General features: G+C 38.9%; 1 protein-coding gene across 1 annotated transcript; it reads right to left on the bottom strand.

Annotated features, from left to right (window-relative positions):
• Positions 1-7,904: 7,904 nt before the first annotated feature.
• CCDC138 (coiled-coil domain containing 138) lies at positions 7,905-21,028 on the bottom strand. Its single transcript, XM_068679361.1, has 8 exons — positions 20,855-21,028; positions 18,897-18,974; positions 18,716-18,817; positions 17,229-17,384; positions 16,318-16,434; positions 15,191-15,383; positions 13,004-13,186; positions 7,905-8,484 (listed from the first exon to the last, which is right to left on the bottom strand). Exons 1-8 carry the CDS (start codon positions 20,864-20,866, stop codon positions 8,342-8,344), a joined length of 984 nt encoding a protein of 327 aa, XP_068535462.1. The 5' UTR covers positions 20,867-21,028; the 3' UTR covers positions 7,905-8,341.
• Positions 21,029-21,269: the final 241 nt, after the last annotated feature.

Below are 21,269 nucleotides of genomic sequence, written 5' to 3' on the forward strand. Positions count from 1 at the left end.
AGGGATCTGGGGCTTGTGGTTGTCAGCAAGTTGAATATGAGCCAGCAGTGTGCCCTGGTGGCCAGGAGGGCCAACCGTATCCTGGGGTGTATCAAGCACAGCATTGCTTGTTTGTCAAGGGAGGTGATTGTCCCGCTCTACTCTGTGCTGGGGCGGCCTCACCTCGAGTACTGTGTGCAGTTCTGGGCACCACAGTACACAAAGGACATGAAACTGTTGGAGAGTGTCCAGAGGAGGGTGACGAAGATGGTGAAGGGGCAAGAGGGGAAGATGTATGAGGAGCATCTGAGGGCACTGGGCCTGTTCAGCCTGGAGAAGAGAAGGCTGAGAGGGGACCTCGTCGCAGTGTACAGCTTCCTCGTGAGGGGGAGTGGAGAGGCAGGTGCCAACCTGTGATAGGACCCGCAGGAATGGTGTTAAGCTGAGGCAGGGGAAGTTTAGGCTGGACATCAGGAAGAGGTTCTTCACCAAGAGGGTGATCGCACACTGGGACAGGCTCCCCAAGGAAGTAGTCACTGCACCAAGCCTGTCAGAGTTCACGAAGCATTTGGACTGTGCACTTAGTCACATGGTGACTGTGCGGTGCCAGGAGTTGGACTCGATGATCCTTATGGGTCCCTTCCAACTCAGGATGTTCTATGATTCTACCTGTGGTTCAACCCAGCAGGCAGCTGAGCACCACACAGCTGTTTGCACACTCGCCACTGTGGGATGGGGGAAAGAGTCAGAAAAAAAGTCAAACTCATGGGTTGAGATTAAGACAGTTTAATAGGACTATAAAATAAATAAATAAATTATTAATTGGGCAGAAAATAAAGGGGAAATAATAATAATTATATACATATATACATACATATACACAAAGCAAGTGATGCGTAACACAACTGCTCGCCACCTGCTGACTGATGCCCAGCCAGTCCCCGAGCAGCAGCACCTGCCTCCCCCCCTCCAAGCCAGCCCCCCAGTTTATTGCTCAGCATGACACCACATGGTGTGAGACATCCCTTTGGCCATCTTGGGTCACCTGTCCTGGCTGTGTCCCCTCCCAGCTGGGCAGCACAGGGAGCTGAACCACCCTTGGCTCTGTGTGAGCACTGCTCCGCAACTAAAACATCGGTTTGTTATCAGCATTAATAACAGACACTATGAAGAAAATTAACCGTACCCTAGCCAAAACCAGGATACTACTATATATAAACCACAAGAGACATTGGTCTTTGGCACATAGTCTGTGCGCCTCTTTAACACATTATCTTTGCCATTATTAAAAAACACATTTTGTTTCTTAAGTTGGCACCATAAGGAAGAGTAGTAGGTTATCAAACAACAGTAATGAAGACTGAAAGCCAAGAACAGAACATTCCTGTGAATATAGAAAAGCCAACAATTCTCTCTCTCTCTCTATATATATATATATTTGCTTATTTATTTTCTAACATTAGAATCTTTTCAAGAAAAGTTTGTCATAAATGAAAGTCAGATTGCTTGAAAAAAAAAATATATATATTGCTTTCAATTTCAATCCACCTTCAAAGACTTAAAGACTTCTGGTAAAAAAGACACAGGAAAAACAAGAAAAATGTAAGAAAATGAGAAATAAACCTATTTGAAATTTTATACTGGCTGCCAGTGTTAGTCAAAGACTAACATACAACAGATCTTCACATTTTAATTGTAGTTTCAATTTTACAATTAAAGTTTCTGTAGTTACAGTACAAAAGATGAATCAGAAATTAGAAAAGGAAGACTAAGTTGATTTTTTAGAAAGTATTCCATTTCCTACACATACAAAATTGTGTACACTGAATTGTGACAGACTGAGAATACATTCAGCACATTCAGAAAGAAAATGTGGGTACTAAGAGACCAAGTAAAAACTGAATTGGAAATTAATATAAATTACATTAGTAACATTAAAGTATAACATTATTAACAGGGATTGCTATGGCAAGGCATTTTAAGAAATGTTTTTAGTTTACATTTTCAGGGGCATTAGAATGCAAAGTTACATGAGAAGTTCACATAAAGCAGGACAAAATACTAGATATTACAAAAACACAGATAAAGAGCAAATGCCAAGAAATTACAAAATTAAAGTAACTAAAAAACTCTCATTTGATACCTCAAGTTTACTGCAATCAAAATTTGGTTTTAATCACTAAAATTCTAATTATCTGAAAGTATTTGATAAAATACTTGCCTGTTACTTATCAACCATAAGAATTAATCAATGAATTCATAAAACTCTCTGAAGAGTAGAAAGGAAGTAAAATTTCTGCCTGTATAGAAAGGTTGGTATTAGTGATCTGCTTACTCACAACATGCAACTTTAACTGAACGGATCCAATTTCATAGACTGTACAAGTCACTCTGGACAGCAGCAGTATGTCACTTAGAGTATGAAAGAAAGAAATTTAGCATATTACATTTTTTCATTTTCCTATTAGGAAAATGGTCGACCTCTGGGCTTCTGGAGTTGGGGCTATTGAGGATCAGAAGCCAATTACACCCCAACTGAAAAAGAAATACTCACAGCATATGAGGGTGTTCGAGCTGCTTCAGAAGTTGTGGGTACAGCTCCTCTTGGCACCGCGGCTACCTGTGTTCCATTGGATGTTCAAAGAGAAAATTCCCACTACACACCATGCAACTGATGCTACATGGAGTAAGTAGACAGCGTTAATTACACCGCCGGCTCGAATGGGAAAACCCAATCGCCCGGGAATCCTGGAAGAGATTATGAACTGGCCGGAAGGCAGAGATTTCGGAGTGCCAACAGAAGAGGTAACCCGTGCTGAAGAGGCACCAGCATACAATGAGTTGCCAGAAGACAGAAAGCAGTGTGTGTTGTTTACTGACGGATCCTGCCGTGTGGTAGGGAGCCATTGGAAATGGAAAGCTGCTGTGTGGAATCCCATACGACAAGTTGTGGAGGCCATGGAAGGGGAAGGTGAGTCGAGTCAGTATGCAGAAGTAAAAGCCATACAACTAGCCCTAGATATCGCCGTGCTGCCCAGCACGGTAAAACCACCACACCTATTCGTGAATGAGGGAAATACCAGTACGATTCTACATGATACAAAGCAACTTACAGAATGCAGAGGGTTTGGTCAACAAATTTATTGAAAACACTAAAACCAATAAATACTTTTTCAAGTACAAAAGAGAGTTGGCATACCTCACCCAGAACAACAATTTGATTGAAAGATACTGCTAGGCATTTGTGCTTAGGCTGGCAGCATTGCTCTTTGCCACTCCCAAATTATGCAGAATTGCTTTGGTGCTTATGGTGACACGAAAGCGTTGTGGATGTTCTATTCTGAGCAGTCCTTCAATGGTTTGGCGAAGCGCAAATAATTCAAACATATTCTTATTGCTTCTGCAAAAGATTTAACATAGAATAAGTGACATAAGATAATTGGGGCTTTGAGCAACCTGGGCTGGTGGGAGGTGTCCCTGCCCATGGCCGGGGGGTGGCACTGGGTGATGGATACGGTCCCGTCCAAACCAAACCGTTCTGTGATTCTTTGTCTAGCAATTTCTCATGCCGTGTCCAGTAGTTTTTTAAGTCCCATTCAGTTAGCTTAAATTGATGAACTGGCCTAATTGGCTTAGGTCCGGGTCTAGTCAGCAGTTAATCACTTTCCTGGAGCCATAACAAAAAGGAAACTTTGGCTACCTCAAGTTTCAGTCCGTGCATAGATTGATTCAAACAAGTCATGGAACAAAACTTTGAGCATTTCTCCGTAATTCTTTGGGAGATTACTTTTTCATTTCAATATGTCTTGCTTTATACTGGTCGCTGTAAACGCTTAAAATACATTTTCACTGTTTTGGATAAGCAGTCTTTATTTATTTAAGACTATATTTTTAATGTAAAGTGTGTTCTTTTTCTCCACAGATAACACCTTACCATCCCGTTTGGGTAAAAGTCAGAGTTATAGCGAACTGCAAGTTGCCCATCAGAATCTCCAGGTAGGAACTGTGATGGCCTCAGACATTTTGTAATGATCAGTAATGTTATAAAGATTCTCACTTTTGACAGAGAATTCAGAAATTACTAACTATATCACTGTCATCATCCACCTCTTCTCCTAAATTAGTTCACTGACTTGGTAATGACATGGGTAGTGGTTAGATCAGATATTTGCTCTGCTGAAGGGAGTTTGAACACAGTGCTATTATTCCAAGAGTTGTGTCTTGTGATGCGGTGTTGGCATGGAGAGAAACACCTGCAAGCACTGCTTTTCCTGACAGCACCTGAAACTATGCTCTTCACTCTGGGCATTCAAGAGCACTTGCCCTCTTGACTTGATCTTCTGTGAAGACCATCCCTTCTGCCTTTACTTTTCTGCTGCTGGTGACTCCCAATAGTTTATCCACTAGCAGGCTTGGGCCACTAACTAAAGAGCTTCCAAACCTGCATTGGTTTTATTCTGTAACAGCTTCTGTGCTTCTGCTAGATTTCCTGCTGGGACTGTCTTTTGCACCATCCAAGATCAAAAGAATTGTGCGTATCTTTTTTCTCACCACTTTCCTAGAGGTGCTTCCCACTAATTGAAGAAACGATATAGCAATCTAGTGTTTAGGGCACTGGACTCTTTTGTCTTACAGGTAATAGCATTATCCAAAACTTCTGGAAACAAAATCCTACTTTTAATTGTCTATGCTGTTACTTGAACAGCCATGCAGAGTTGAATTCTGCATTTTGGAAGGCCAAGCAGTCCTGCCGCAAATCCAAGTAGTTTGCGTTAGCGTGTGAGGAAGCTGAATGTAGATGGCCATTAGGATACTTTTAATTAGTCAGCTATTGTGTAACACTATAATTAAAAACAAAACCTAAGCATATCTGCAGAGGAAAGAATTCTAGTTCACCATAAATTGGTAATTTCATGTGTTTCGAAGCCGTTTCAACATTTTTTTTCCTTGGTATAGAGAGAGCGTTCAGCACAGGAGAAATATGCACTGGAACTTGAGAGACGAGAACGTGCTCTAGTTGAGCGAGAAAAATTGCTTCACAGACGTGAAGCAGCTTTCGCTGCAATAAAAGATGCTGATGAAGACGTTCAGGCAATACTTGAAACTATGAAAAAGGTACAATAACTTACTTAGTGATTCTTATTACTCCCCATACATTTTAACACTGGGTGATGGATAAGGTCCCTTCCAAACCAAACCATTCTGTGATTAACTCCAAATGCTGGATCAGAGAGGTCATTTGTATGGCACGCTTTGGATTATGCAGACGAGTTGCTAAAACTAGAGCAGCTTGCAGTTTGGTTTGAAACACCAGAGGGAGCAATGCTTTTCAAAAGTAAGTTTGAGGAGGCACAGAACATTTTAAAAACCTTAGAATCGAATGTTGACACATCTGTGACTCAGAGTAGTGGGACTGCAAGAGAAATGACAAGTCAGGATATCAAGAAGTCTAATGGATCGACCTCAGGGACCCTGAACTCTGTATTTCAATTCCCAAAAGATGGAGTGACCAGTGCATCTGGTAACAAAGCCAGTCTTACTGACTTCTCATTCAGAAAGGAAGCTCAGCAAACCTTTTCTTCTGCTGGGTTTGGACAGTCACCCTTGAAGAAGGATCAATGGCAACGGAAGGTACGTTTAGTTCCAAATGAAGCAACTGCAAAGAATTGTGTATCATGCCAAAGCCCAAATGCAGATACGTGGCAAACACATGGCACCCCATCAACTCAATCTACTGCAAGTTTCAGAGCCACTGGTAACACTGTGCAGGACAAATTTGGATCTGCCTTTGCTAAAAAAGAAGGTCAGTGGGACAGCAGCATGCGTTCAGTGCGAAATGAACCTGTTGCCTCCCAGAATCCAAGCAAAATCAATACAGAAGTATCTTCGGTGACGGAGCACTGGAGCAGGCTGCCCAGGGGGGTTGTGGGCTCTCCTTCTCTGGAGATATTCAAAGCCCACCTGGACGTGTTCCTGGGTGAGCTGATCCAGGTGTTCCTGCTCCAGCAGGGGGATTGGACTAGGTGATCTTTCAAGGTCTCTTCCAAGCCCTAAAGTCTGTGATTCTCAAATTTCCTTTTCCAGATTCACAGATACGTTCCCACAGTTTTGATACTCCCCGGTGGCCTCGACACAAAATATTTCCTCTCCTCTTCTTGTGCTCAGGGCCACCGGACGCATTTAGTTTTGACTCTCGAATGATGCTTACAGCTGACTGTGTAGCACAGTCCACCGAGGGAATAGTTACTGGTTTCCTTGTTGTGTTGATTTCGGAGGGAAGGGTCTTCCAAGGCTGCAAACGTTTCTTTTGAGGTTGCTTTTCATCCCTGTCCACAAGGCGTCAAGCGTGAGTCCACTCTGGCGTGTCAGTGATACCTGAAAAGATGGACTGAAAACGCGGAGGCCTGTTTTCATTTAAATTCACTTGAAGTGAATTAAGGTGAAGGTATGTGAAGTGGCTGGTAACGTTCAGTGACAACCATCTCCTGGAGTGTTATCTGGGAAGCTGTGGTGCAGAGGGGGAACGTGCATGGGTAAGTTCTTTTGAACTTCTCTCTTACAGCTCGGCGCCAGGACTATCAGTATTTTTTTCAGAACAGCCGACTTGCTGTTCATATCTGCAGTTAGAGATGCCTATAGACATCACACGTTTCTGTCACGCGCTCTGTCTTCATCTCATGCTTTACTTCTGAGGCTAGCGAGAGCAACCCTTCCCTCAGCCTCTGCAGGGAACGCTGCTTACACAAGCATTACCCTGCACGCCCCTAGCGCACAGATTCGACCCGTGCCTGCGTTACACGGAGCTGTAAGCCAACAGCGAGCCTCTCCCCTGCTCGTCCCCGTTTCAGCTCCACAGCACGGGACGAGGCCCCGCCATTGTTCCCGTTAACCCCCTCCGCCCGCCCCGGCCCCGGCCCCTCAGCGCAGCGGCCGCCTCAAGCGCCGCCTCTTGCGCCTGCGCACAAGGCCCCGGCGAGGGCGGGCGCTGCCACAGCGGGTCCCGGCGCGAGGCGCTGAGGGGGCCGGGGGAAGGCAGCGGGAAGCCCTTGACAACTTGTACGTTTTCATGCATTTGGTGATGCGCAAATAATTCAAACATATTCTTATTGCTTCCGCAAAAGATTTAACATAGAATAAGTGACATAAGATAATTGACAAGTTTCAACTTTACTGTAAAGATTTTACAGATTTATTATCTTTCAGTGAACAAAAACATATTGGGAGCTTCACATAACTCTGTCTCTAAGCACAAAGTTATCAATGCACGGTAAGAAAAATCTTGACAAAAGTCATCAAGAACTATGCTTTCTCTTGACTAAATGGTATTTACATGTAGTACAGTGGAAGATCAAGGAAAACCTGTAAAAAGATTTCCCCAGTGAGAAGCAAGATTTCAGAAACAGGACGTGTACAGAAAATCCACAATAACATCGAGGCAAATACAGTAATGAACTACTACAAAACCAAGGACAAAAAAATTAAAGAATATTTCAAGGTTCATTTCTTAAGATTTATGGCACCACTTGTGAGGTTGTCTTTTAATTAAACAAATTAAAAAATCTGGTTTTCTTATTACACTTTTAGTTTATTTCCGATGAAAAATATGATTTAAATTAGAGTATTTTACAGGAAGTTTTTTTTTTTTTTCCCCCAGAGTTCAATTTTGTTCCTAAGAAAAATCAAACAAAACCCTCAGTTTTGTAAATAACTAACTCTAATGTAAGCAACAGTTTAGTGTAAATACCTGCTTCTATAAATGAAACAATCCCATTAAATAATGCACATCAACGGAACTCAACAGCATTCTACCACTGACATGCTGAAGGTCTTTGTTATAATAAATTAGTAACCAGTAAGCAACAGAAACCTATTCTGTAAAGGTTAACATTCCCCCAAAGTCTTAAATAGCTCAAGACTTTAAACCGTGTGTTGTTTTTTTGTTTGTTTTGTTTGTTTGTTTTGATAGAGATGAAAATTGACAAAACTGAAATTTAAGTCACATACAAAACAATTTTCAGAGGACATTTTTACCAAGTAACTCAGTAAAACCGAAGGTCAGGGGGAAGAAAAGAAGGGTTTTCTTCTAAGCATCCTTGTCATCTAAATAAATGAGGAATATATGTTCTTTAGGCTAGTTATTTTTTAGTTCATATTCTGAACTACACAGATATATAGTCAAATTGAGAGATTCATCTTACATATCTGTGACAAACATTTTAAACATAATTGCTAACAATGAAAGTCCAGCATTATTTGTATTGGAGCAAATGAACGTCAAAACAGAGGTGAGCTTTTAAAAAAAGAGAAAGGTCCCCAAGTTCAGTGATCTAATGGCAATTAACAGAAAAACGGTAGTAAAGGATTACTTTATTTCGGAGAGTTTCTGTAATATAAAACAAATCCTTTCCAAAATCGAAATGTCTAGCTCGCGATTCTGAAGCAATGCAGCAAAAGTATGGAAAAAGCGTTCATTACTGCAGTCTTCCAGGAAAATCTTTAAGTAAACTGTAAAAGAAAATAGTTAAAAAGTTTAATCACAGCACTTGGCTCATGGAAAACTAAATCATTGATTTATAGCTTTTGAGGGTTTTATATGCGCCTCATGCTGTGCAACCATGAGAACAATGTACTAACTGGGTATATTCTAGGCATGTGATGCAAAAATCAGGTAAAACCAAGAACAAAACCCACCCAAGTTCCTAAGAATTCTGATATTACCAGCACTTGTGGTATTAAAACAAGGCCTATTCCCTTGAGAACAAAGGAAAACAGGACACTGAGCAATTTTAAACTCAGATAAAAAAATCTTATCTTCAACATGTTTATTCAATGCTCCTTTTCGTATGATGACGTGAGGAGAACAATAAGCTATGCTAAAAAAACTGACAAGGAAATATTTTAAGCTGCTGCAAAATGACGTACGGAAATAGTACATGTAGACACTGATGACTAGACAGCTTTTCATTATCAAAACTGTCACCGTACCGTTTCAAGACAGGCAGAATCATAATTGAGAGGTCAGAGTTGGATAAGAACACCTGAATATCAAAACAATTCCTGTAAAATGCTGGATAATTTTTAAACATGGCCATATAGTATAATCTTTTCTATTTATCCTGCTCTCCAAAACTTAGTCAATTCAGAATAAAGTAAAATCTGTTCCCTTGTGTTATTTCACTCTTGATTCTAATAGTACAGACTGATTTAGAGCAACACCATAAAGAACATAAGTACCGATTTAATAGGTCACAGAACTGAACACATTTGTTAGGAATCCAACAAAACAAGTCACTATTCACTGCACTCTGCCCTTAGCATATAAACACACTTGGTATGCCCCAGGATATAGTTACTTAGAATATGCCATTAAATTAATAGTTATTGTAATATTATTCTACTTTTACTGTAGAAGAAGGAGGTCCTACAATTTATTCCTATAAATATCCTTAAATATCTAAAAATGCCTTAAATTCCTTTTTGTAGGTGTAAACAAATACCATATTCAGCTTACTTGGGCATTTCTTTGCTGGCTTGTTCTTACTGGTCTCAATAATACTGTATTATTTTATTATTAAAAATACCGGTCTTAAGGTATCTTAAAAAAAATTTATTAATATATATACACACACATATACATACAGATACACTGTAAAATGTTTTAACTGTGAGGTTTATAAAACAATATAAAAAATATGCTGAGGGAATTTTACCATAAAGCAGAAGAGCCAAAGTGGAAATAATACCTCAAGTTTCACAAAGTTCAATCACATGAAAGCAAACTGATAAAGACATGCATTTAAAGAGATTTTTCCTACATTGTTTATCTATTCATTTTATATATTCATTTCAAATAAGCTTTTGCAGAATAGATTTTAAATCATCACAAATGTACAAAATAAGCATATAATTTAAATGCCTGTCTATCTGATGAACTAGAAGAATAAAAACTGTATATTTTTACATATTTTTCTGCATCATCTCTGCACAGATTTTGTTTTTATTAACTACTGTAGAAAAACTAACTTGGAATCTATCCTGTCAGGATTTGACACAATTTTAAATAATCTGCAAAAGCCTCCCATAGGAACCATAAAAAATTGCAGCATTTTGTAGTTACATTAACTTAACTTCATTGGTAGGCTGTAATGAACAATGAGCAATTTATCACTGTTGACAGAACTCATCTGAAATTTACCCTCAAAGTGATCAGTCACTCACAGCATCAAGTCTCACCAGCTATTGTCATTCAGAAATTTCTGTTTTATAGCTAAAGCTCTGTCACCTCAGAAAATGAAGACTGTCAGGAACACCAGCTTGAAGTTCATGTTTTAACAAATTAACCATTACGGTTTTGCCTCGTTTCTAATTGCATGTGGATCTGCCAGGAGACCGGACCAACCCAACAGAGTGATGGAGAGTTAGCTCGTGGAAAAGTTACATAAGGACCACAGAAAAAGAACCAGTAACAACACTGAACAGCTTGCTGATGAGCTGCTGTCTCTTACACAGTCACTGGCAAGATTGGAACCATTTGCTGAGTTTAACTGATTCTCGTCGTCAACAGCTGGGCCTGGTAAGAGCCAGTGGTTATAGCACATCGGAGGGCAGGCAAGGTAACAGTCAGTGCAAGGCCCCTCGAGTGTGGATGCCTTCGTGGGTGACCCCGAGTTAAGAGAGCCCAAGGACAGGTCCAGCTCATCACCCAGTACATGCTGACCTCAGGATGGTATCAATTGTTCTTCAGCTTCCTAGATGTGCAAGACCTTCACGCAGCTATGACACAGGATGTACGGGAGGCCACCATCATTCTTAAATGACCATCACAAACATACACACACACAAAAAAGCAATAAAAAAGGTTAAAAATAGAACAGGATTCCTTATGTCACAGAAGTAAACTGGACTGAACAGAAGTTTACAAAGATCAGAAAAGACCAGAACAAAAACCTACACCTTGGAGGCCAGGAACTACCTTTATAACAAGACAGATTGACAGGATTCTGGATGTGAAACACCTGAACCAAACAGGGATGGGGTATATGAAAAGCTGCGTGCCAGTAAAGATGAACAGCAATAAGACTATTAATTCTAATTTGTCATTAAGATACTACGTATAGATAGGAAACAGATGGTACCAATACCTGAACGGTTACATTTGACATTACGTTTTCAGTAACTGGATGCCTTATCAGCATTGCTGATGTGTGAACTAGCAAGGGAAACTTGGGACACCCACTGGGTCAGAAATACCACGAAGCCAAAAGGAATGATACTGCTCTACAATCTGAAAAAAATGAGTACTGAAACCAAGTCGGCCAACGGGCTTAAGGAATACTGCAGAATCTCTTATAATTTCTATCAAAGCACAGAAATGTCTGTCTCAGGCCAACAGGTCCTTTCTTCTCATGCAGCTTAAGTAATTTCCCTCAATGTATGAGGGAATCTAGGTCTTATTTCTGGAATATGAGGACAGGAATTTTTATTTTTATTTTTTTACAGGAAAAAGAACCTACAAGAGGGCTTCAGATAGGTCCAAAAAGTATAGAACCATTAGCATATACTGCTTACTGTAACAACAGGTACATGCAGTTACAGGAAGAGGCAGTGCAAAGTATTTGGTATTTCGCATCTGACTCATCTTTCAGCCTGGACAATTAAAATTTGAATCCATAAAAATACTTCACAAAAAAAAATTAAAAAATTAAGTTATGAAAAAGAACATCTGGAAAAAAAAAAAAGCACTTTCTCCTCACTTAGTTTCTAATCACATAAGCTGTAACGGTAATATTTTTGAAGAAAAATACTGGAATACTCATGTAGACTCAGAAAATTATTCCAGCAAATCGAAAGAATGCTTAGGGATTGCATATCATAGAGGAAAAATTTAGACTTCTACTCTTGTTGGTCAGAGGCTGTTTTTTTGGGTAACACGTTTCCATATTTTAGCACAAGATCAGCTACTTGTACATGTACTGTTAGTGGAATTTTTCTTCAAAGTAATGTCAGATACCATCAACCCTGCTTAGGTTTTTCTTTCCCAGTTACTATACCGATCAAAATTATGATGATTAGAAATACTTTAGTGTAAAAAAAAAAAATAAATAAACTAACCACACGGTCTGAAAGGATGAAAACAACATCAGGTAAATCTTTCTGCCACTTATCTCACTACAAAATGCCTTCTAACTCAACGTTGTTCCATCCCAAGTCAAACACGCTTTCTGTTTTTGCCCCTATAGTACATGGTAACAAAATACCCCAAGCCAACAATATACATTTCACAAATAGCAGCAGTCCCTTCTCCTTCCCTTTTCTGTTCCAAAAAACAATGAATAATTTTTATTTTAAGAAAATTAACAAGGATTGTTCCACATGACACTGGAATGGCTCACTACTTGTGTGTTCATCCAGATTGTTATCAACTGATTCTTTGCCTGTGTCACCTGGAAAACCACTGTGAAGGAGACTATTAACCCTTTTATAGGACCACACCACAGTACAACTCATTGAAACATAACCATCCCTTACAGATGTGCCATTTCCAATTACTTTAAAGTGAAAAATGGCTAGGGGTGAGCTGTTCACATTAGGGGGGTAAAAAAAGATAAAAGTTTTTTTATTTTATTATTATTATTTTTATTTATTTTTTATCTCCACCTGCTAACAGGATTTCATGAAATGGCTGCCCTGGCACAGCCTTACTTCAAAAGAAAATTACTCATTGGCAAAACGTCAGCAAGGTAAACCAGTGGAATAAACAGAAAAGCTAAACTAAACATCAAAAAAAATCACACCACTAAGAAAGCAACCAGGACAAGATGTAAAGCTTGGATGCTGACAGTGAGAAGAGACGGACAATTCAGAAACATACTTTATATCTCTAATGAATTTAAATGACACAAATGAATGCTAATGCTAGATCAGGTTATTTATAGAGAAGCAGCACGTTATTTTTGATTTGGTATTTATGCTTACCTCACCTACTTTCATCATAACTTTGTATGTATTTTTTTCAATTACTCACTTTTATCGTTGTTCATGGCCATCTCAACTAATGCATTAAGTGCAATAAAAAGGAGACATTTTTTGGATATAGTTAAGTGGCTTAGTATGATAGGCACACATCGGTATTGCAAAAATAAGATCTTTCCTTCATCTGTCTTCAAGTCCACGCAAAGGGAACGAAATGCCTGAGTCAGGTAATTCACTGAAAGATAACAGAAAACAGGGAATAAAAATTATGTAATCACAGTTCCATTAGATGATCACAAATACATGAATATTTATCCTAAGAGTTACTGTTGCAGATATATACTAATTAAAAAAAAAAAAGTTAAATGGCTGAAAATATTAATTTACTTATTTATTTAAATGCATCTTCTGCCTATTTTTATTCCTTACAAAAATTGTTGTGAGTGGAAAAAAAGACAAGTTACAACTCACAAATTGAGCAAAATATATTTGCAAATATAACACCTTTCTAATCTCTTCCTTAAGAGAGAAAAGAAATCACAAGCTGCATAGTTTGGGACTATATTGGTTTCAACATTTGGGAAGCCTCTAATAAAGGAGTAAAAGGCTAATTCATCTGAATAACTGCAATTACTGTCATGACAGCAACTATTCACATTCCTTTCCATAAAAAGCTGTAGTTTAAGTTATAGATGCATCTACGTTATATATGCATCCACGTTATATATGCATCCATTTTGGAGAGCACTAAATTATTCAGAGAATTTAGATTAAGTGAATCAATTCAGTTTTCTTAATTTCATGATGTCAAATCTTCCTCAATATCTTGGAATAGCATTGATCATCTGGAGCACAGAAAATTAAGAGTAAGGGAAAAATTTATCACATAGCAAAAGTTTAATTACAGTGCCATCTGCTGGATATTAGCATCTTGAAGGGAACAGGATATATATGTTTAAACTGAATGTGCTGCTTTGTCATCGCTAGATCATTAGACATGTGGTCAGTGATGAAAATTCATACACGGTAAGTTTCAACATAAATTTAACAGGTAATTTTTTTCCATGTTCTATAGGCTCGCAGTAAAAACCGACCGTGAGAAGCTAAACTGATTCATTCTGATCAACAGCTTTCATCTGCTTACAGTTAATCTCTGCAATAAGTACTTTTTTTGTATTGTAATTCATTTGCATCATTTTCATCAAACATTTCTAGAAATGTGAGTTTCAATTTCAGGGTAATCATGCTTCACCAAAATATTCTGACTGAAACTATATGATACTGAAATTGAAAATACACTGATTCTTCCCTCCAACAGCTGAAATACTGTATTTGTTTATTAATGGTGACAGGGTGGTCTTCCAGAATGTTTAAATCCTACTTATTCTAAATACTACCAGTATAAATACTGCGCAGGTCAGTATTTTTGTCATCACTTCAAAGAAAATGTTTTTTGTCTTTTCAGGCCCTGTTTGTTTTTAAAGAAACTGCTGCTGAGAAGAGATGCTACGGCATCCTGGAAATTGCACAAGTGGAGTAACTCTCATGAACTGAAGCAAAAGTCACTAAGAACTGCGATATCTCCAGACAAGTACGACCTCGTTTGCTTTTGCCTGTTAACAAAATACATTACTATACTGCATCAGCATATGGTAGCATTCTTCAATGCTGATCATGTTTATGGGTAGCCACTTGCAGTGACAGACTTGGTAGGAGAAAAGGGGAGACAGCAGAGAGGTAAGAGCTAGATAGAATATGAGCTTTACATTAAACTTTGACAAAGCAATGAAATTCTAGAACTGTTCTGAATTTGCTACTGATTTCGGTTTACTGAGGAGCAATTAGCTGTACCATTATATGCAGTGCAGATCTTGACAAACAAATCACTGCTACGGTGATTGCTTGAGAGAATTACCAACATCTCTTTTCCCCTTTGTCACAAAATACGTTGATCTCACTGACATAAATAAAGCATATTAAAATGACCACACAAATTATGACATGAATAATAGCAAGGTTCATACTTGCTTCCCTATATTATGCTTCATCAGGTGGTAAAATTCAAATAAAACATCCTTTACTACTAAAGCATTACAAATGCTCCAGTATCATTGAACTGCTGCATTTTGTACATTGTTTTTTTTTGTCTGGGCACATACCTGAAAATAAGATTTAAAAAAAAAAAAAAAGAAAAAGAAAAAGATAATTTAAAAAAGACATAATAAAAACCAGAACTTACTTCGTTTTGCTGTTCTAAGCACAGCTAAAGTTGACAGAAACCTCAAAGGCATAGAGGAGCTTTTAAAGAAATGTGCAGGTTTTGGTTTACCCCGTGTAGACTTTTTAGTCCATTTTTGCATGCTTCCCTTTTGTACTGCGCCTTTGAGAATAACTTCTGCAAGTCTCTCCATTGTTGCTGTCATGCTTGCATCCTGTTTCAAACAACATGCACATTTAGCGTAAACATTAAAATACATGAAAATCCTGTCTGCTAAGTAAGTATGTTCCCCTAAGGATTAAATATTAAATAGCAGATGTCGTGACCGTGTATTGCAATATAGTCTGTACATGGGATACTACTTTGCGTTCCACAAGCACTTGAACAACATTAGCACAGGGCCTAGTCAACACACACTTCACAAAGAAACAAGGTAGTCAGGGCCCCTGATATGCTGACATTATTTAATTTGCCTCTGGTTCCAGAATAAAGTCAGTTCAAACTCAGCTTTAATCAGTGCTGCCTACTACACTACCCTCTTTTGTGAAGATGCCTGAAGCTAGGTCCTACAAAAGCGTTTACAGAACTAAGGTCTAAACATGACCCTTAAGAATACTGTACAGGTAAGATGTATTGGACTTTTCAAAAACCTGTGCAGAAATATTACTTCAGAATCAAACTTACTAACATGCTCATTTAAAATACGTTCTCATTAGCACTGGAACCACCAGCTTAGTTCTATTCAGTTAGACACTGAGTAGAGAACAAAGGAATCAAAATACCTTTGCTACTTTGCCACACGTTGCCATCAATTTCAACAAATCTCATGCATAAAGCGAACAAAAATATATTTCTTTTCCTAGTTCACAAGTTTTGTAAGCACATATGTAAAATACCATTTCTGAGATGCTACACACTACTGCAACAAAGATCACATATGTGTGCAAAAATATGTTTACAGACACGGTGCAAAATATTACAATGAATGTGAGAAAGTTAATTTGGTGAGAATTAGTTTTTCATTTGCTATGTATCTGTGGTAGGCATTTATGCTTTGCAAAGACAGCAAAGTTTCTTTTATATATACTCCCTGAAAATATCTACTTTTCACACTCATTTATAATACAAAATATCTCTTGGGAATTTACCTGACTACCAGTGTCTATCTGCGTTAGAGACCAGTAGATAAATTGAATCACAGACATATGTAGTTTAGGATCCACAAATGGCATCCACTGGAGCTGTCCAGTGACCATAGGCAAAAGCTGTAAAAATACAGAAAGGCAAAGTTACGTGCAGTATACGAACTTACAGTACAAGCTAACCACAAGTAAAAAGCAAACTAAACAAAACTAAACCAAACTAAAATCAACGTATTCCCGGAGTTTAACAGACTACATGTACAAATACTCACTGGGCAGATCTGGTACAGGTAACAGAATTATATACTGAATTTACATTTTACACGGGTTTACACAAAAAGTGGAAAGACATTGTGTGAGCTCAAGCTCTGAAGTCTAATACCAAGGGCTACAAATTTTAGATAGAATAATAATTAAACAAACAAACAAACAAACAGAAAAAGCAGATTTCCTGAACGCTTCACTGATTTCCAAACCTCGGTATCCCAAAAAAGCGTTACAAGTATAGCACGGTATCATCTTTTATAAGACATAACTTGAACTTTTAATACCTAGTATCAGCACTAAAATACTTTAAATTAGATGTGTGTATCTCCTTAGGAAAAAGGAATTACATACAGTATTATAGATAAAACACGAGATAAATTATCAGCTGAGAAGTGACTTAAAATAGAAAGACAGGTGGAATCTCAAGGTCAGACTGAACACTACACATTTCCTTAAAAATGATCTGTATAAATATCTGTATGAAAAATTATCTATTACATCTCACTGTTGGAATTAATACTGATGGATTAACTGCTGTTTTCTTTTAATTCATGTATTCAAAGCGTGTGTAAAACAGGCCGACCTGTTACACTCAGAAATAATACAAAGAATCTTAACATTTCAACCCAAACAAATTCAAATGCCTTTACCTTCATACAATTGTCTAGAGTGTAGTTTTCTTTAGCACACTGAGGTTTCTCACTGCCCTCTCTCTCTTCTTGTATTTCTGTTTTGCGAAGGTGTTGGTCTGAGATCCAGTCCATAAGAATAGTTAAGGGGTCGTAAACTTTTGAATTCGGTAGTAACTGTAATACATCCACAACATCAGTTATTTCAGTTTTCAAGTCTATGATTTTCTAAACCACAATACCAATAGACTAAAATATACGAGTACATTAGTAATACGCACATGCTTTATTTTGTGCTTAAACAAATGTTTATGAAAGGCTTGGGAAGAGATTTTCACATACAAAATCACTCTAACTAAATGGATCATAGGAGAAAGAAAGTATTTAATGATCTGTGCATGATCCCCTCATTTTAATACATTTAATACACTCCTTTGCTTTATTTCATACAATCTACTTACGCTAAATTTTAACTGTGTAACTAGCATTGTTGGAAGAATAAAGACTTCGTGAAATTGTCATTCTGTCCCTCTATTACAACTGTACAGAAAAGCTCTGTGAAAGGTATCCAGAGGTTCCTGAAGACATACTGCACGAACATCTCTCTAAAACCTTCACAAGGTTTCTTGTATCTACCTTCAGACAACTGTTCTTCTCTTCACTCAGAATTCTAACTACTGATACTGCTCATATATCACTTGCGACTAAAGTACGCTAAAACCTACGTACGCAGAGAAATATGTTGGCTATATAGGGACAGTACAGTTTTAAGGAATCTGATATAGATCAAGTAGAATGGTGTGAAGATCTCTTTCTCATTTCAGTTTAGCCTCTAGCAGGAGAAAGTCATTACCAGTCAGGAAATGTTGGCAGAGTACTAGCAGAGGACTTGCTACTGACTGGAATAACATGGAGACAGTATTTCATTAAGTGATGTAAGAAGGTATTTTAAGGAAAACAAGGTATCCTTTTGGAACTATATATGAATACTGCATTTATTCTTTCCCACATTAAAGACCATTTATCCAAAGTATAACAGCAGTACAACCATCTCTGGCTTATAAAATTAAAATTTGTTATTGGACTTCTCCAACTACACTTCAGCTGGTGTTATTCATAAGGACAGTGTTGTACTGTAGCAGGAACCAGAATAAGTTTAAGATTTGCTCTGTGCAGGCAGAATATAATTTTAATTTATAGTTGAGAGATAACGTGAGAGGAAGAAGAAAACACAGTTAAGTAAAAAACATATACATACACAATATAAAATTCAAAAGACATTTTTAGCAACATAATTTATTCTTTCACCTGAATATCTGTTTCTCCCAATACAGCGTCTACCTATTCCTACTGTAATTAATTCACACACACAAAAAAAACAAATCATTTTATTTTTCTAATTTCTAGCATTTTCTAATTTCTAGCAGGTACATAATGTTCTACTGCCTGAAGTCTTTCAAACAGTTCTTTCTGTTTGAACAGATTCACCTCGCCCAACCAATCCTTACACTTTTTGATGCTTCTGTCTGTTTTTCCTCCTTAACAGGTACACGTTCTTGCACCACTTCTGTATCTTTGGACTTTCGTGCCATTAAAATTTCATGCTTCTGCTACAATAAAATGTAACAATGAATTATATTTCACTTGTTAACTATAAAGGAAAAAGGTCCCTGTAAGAAGAAACCTTACTTGTAAATCCTCTAAGCGAACTTGTACGCATCCTGCTCGATCTTCAGGGATCTTTTTCATTTTGTTCACATTACTTAACTGAAAGAATCAAAAAACATTCAAATATCCAAAGATTCAAAACTCACTTTTTAACTTAACCATCGCATTGAAATCATTTGATGTGATTGCTAAATAATTAAAAGTTCAATTTTTTTCTTCTCAGTATGGGCAGTGATAGAAACAAAATCACTGTCCACTTTCTCAACAAATCACGGGATGGCCAAGGTGGGAAGGGACCTCTAGAGACCATCTCGTCCAAGTGTCTTGTTTAAACAGGGCCACCCAGAGCAGGCTGCCCAGGACCATGTCCAGGCAACTTGTAAAGATCTTCAAGGACAGGGACTCCCTAACCTGTCCAGGCAACCTCTGCCAGGATAAATAAAATAGTAGTGGCTCTTCATTGACTTGCAGCCCAGCCTTTCAGCTTACAGGGGAAGAATAAGCACAATACCTCTTTAGGTATATAGGCAATACATATTTGATTACTTTTCATCAAGAAGTGACACAAAAAATGGAGTGCATATTTCAAGAATGGTCTAATGGCCTTGGAAATAGAGAGGATGAAAGTTTTCTTCTCTAAAGAATGACACTGTTACTGAGCATGATCTGTGAGAAAAGAATATGGGGCAAACTATAACCGCCATTTAAATATAAGTAGCATACTCTACGGATACAACAAGCATCCTGATCATCATGTAAGTCCTCTATGAATACTTCAGTTTGCACAAAAGAGAAAGAGAAAGAAAGATTTTACTGAGACTAGGAAGCAGATGATTTTAATCATACTCAAGAGCATCAGAACTGCAATTCACTGAAGGAGCAATGTTATGTTATGTTATGGCAATGTTATGGCTCCAGGAAAGTGATTAACTGCTGACTAGACCCGGACCTAAGCCAATTAGGCCAGTTCATCAATTTAAGCTAACTGAATGGGACTTAAAAAACTACTGGACACGGCATGAGAAATTGCTAGACAAAGAATCACAGAACGGTTTGGTTTGGAAGGGACCATATCCATCACCCAGTGCCACCCCCCGGCCATGGGCAGGGACACCTCCCACCAGACCAGGTTGCTCAAAGCCCCATCCAGCCTGGCCTTGAACACCTCCAGGGATGGGGCAGCCACAGCTTCTTTGAGCAACCTGTGCCAGGGCCTCACCACCCTCTGAGTGAAGAATTTCTTCTGTGTGTCTAATCTAAATCTACCCTCTTTCAATTTAAGGCCATTCCCCTAGAGTTCACAAATAGTTAAATACCCAAAATTCACAGATAACTGGAGGGAAGTATTAGGATCTCCTAAGGAATTAAATATTGCAAGCCCAACTGCATGCTGGTACTACATAAGGCAAAGATTATTCTGATGATGATAGCAGAATAGCAGAAATAGAAACTTGGGTACAAAAAAAAAAATAAATCAGAAACATCTGGACCTGATCCTGGGCAACTGTGTCTAGGATGCCTGAGCAGTGAGTTTGGACAAGATGATCTCTCGCTCATCTTGCAATCTGCTCAATAAGCAAATAAGCAAGTAGGAGCTTAATATTCAAACCACTTTAACTCAGGACAATAATGACAGTCATGACAAAGAACTTAAAGAAATTCCCCCCACCCCCACCACCCCCAGTGCTATCAGTTTCTTTAACTACAACAGCAGTACTGAAGGTGCCACCAAATTGGCACCATATTAAGTTCCCTGACTCCCACTTTGCTACAGTGCTTCTAATGCTTCAGAACTGCTCATTCCTCCTTTCAGCCAATATTTTCAGGAAACTCTGGACAGAAACAAGCTGTGCATCTATGCAACGCTGCCTCCTACAGACAACAGAGGTGGCAACAAGTTCTCCTGAAATTAAGGTGGGTTCATTCTGGCACCAACTAGAAACCAGGGGCCCACACGAGATGAAATTAAAGATGGCCACCTGGATTTGCATAAAAACGTCAAAGTTGTCAAGGGCTTCCCGCTGCCTTCCCCCGGCCCCCTCAGCGCCTCGCGCCGGGACCCGCTGTGGCAGCGCCCGCCCTCGCCGGGGCCTTGTGCGCAGGCGCAAGAGGCGGCGCTTGAGGCGGCCGCTGCGCTGAGGGGCCGGGGCCGGGGCGGGCGGAGGGGGTTAACGGGAACAATGGCGGGGCCTCGTCCCGTGCTGTGGAGCTGAAACGGGGACGAGCAGGGGAGAGGCTCGCTGTTGGCTTACAGCTCCGTGTAACGCAGGCACGGGTCGAATCTGTGCGCTAGGGGCGTGCAGGGTAATGCTTGTGTAAGCAGCGTTCCCTGCAGAGGCTGAGGGAAGGGTTGCTCTCGCTAGCCTCACAAGTAAAGCATGAGATGAAGATAGA

The sequence above is a fragment of the Anas acuta genome, chromosome 1 (assembly GCF_963932015.1).
Source record: "Anas acuta chromosome 1, bAnaAcu1.1, whole genome shotgun sequence".
NCBI lineage: Eukaryota > Metazoa > Chordata > Aves > Anseriformes > Anatidae > Anas > Anas acuta.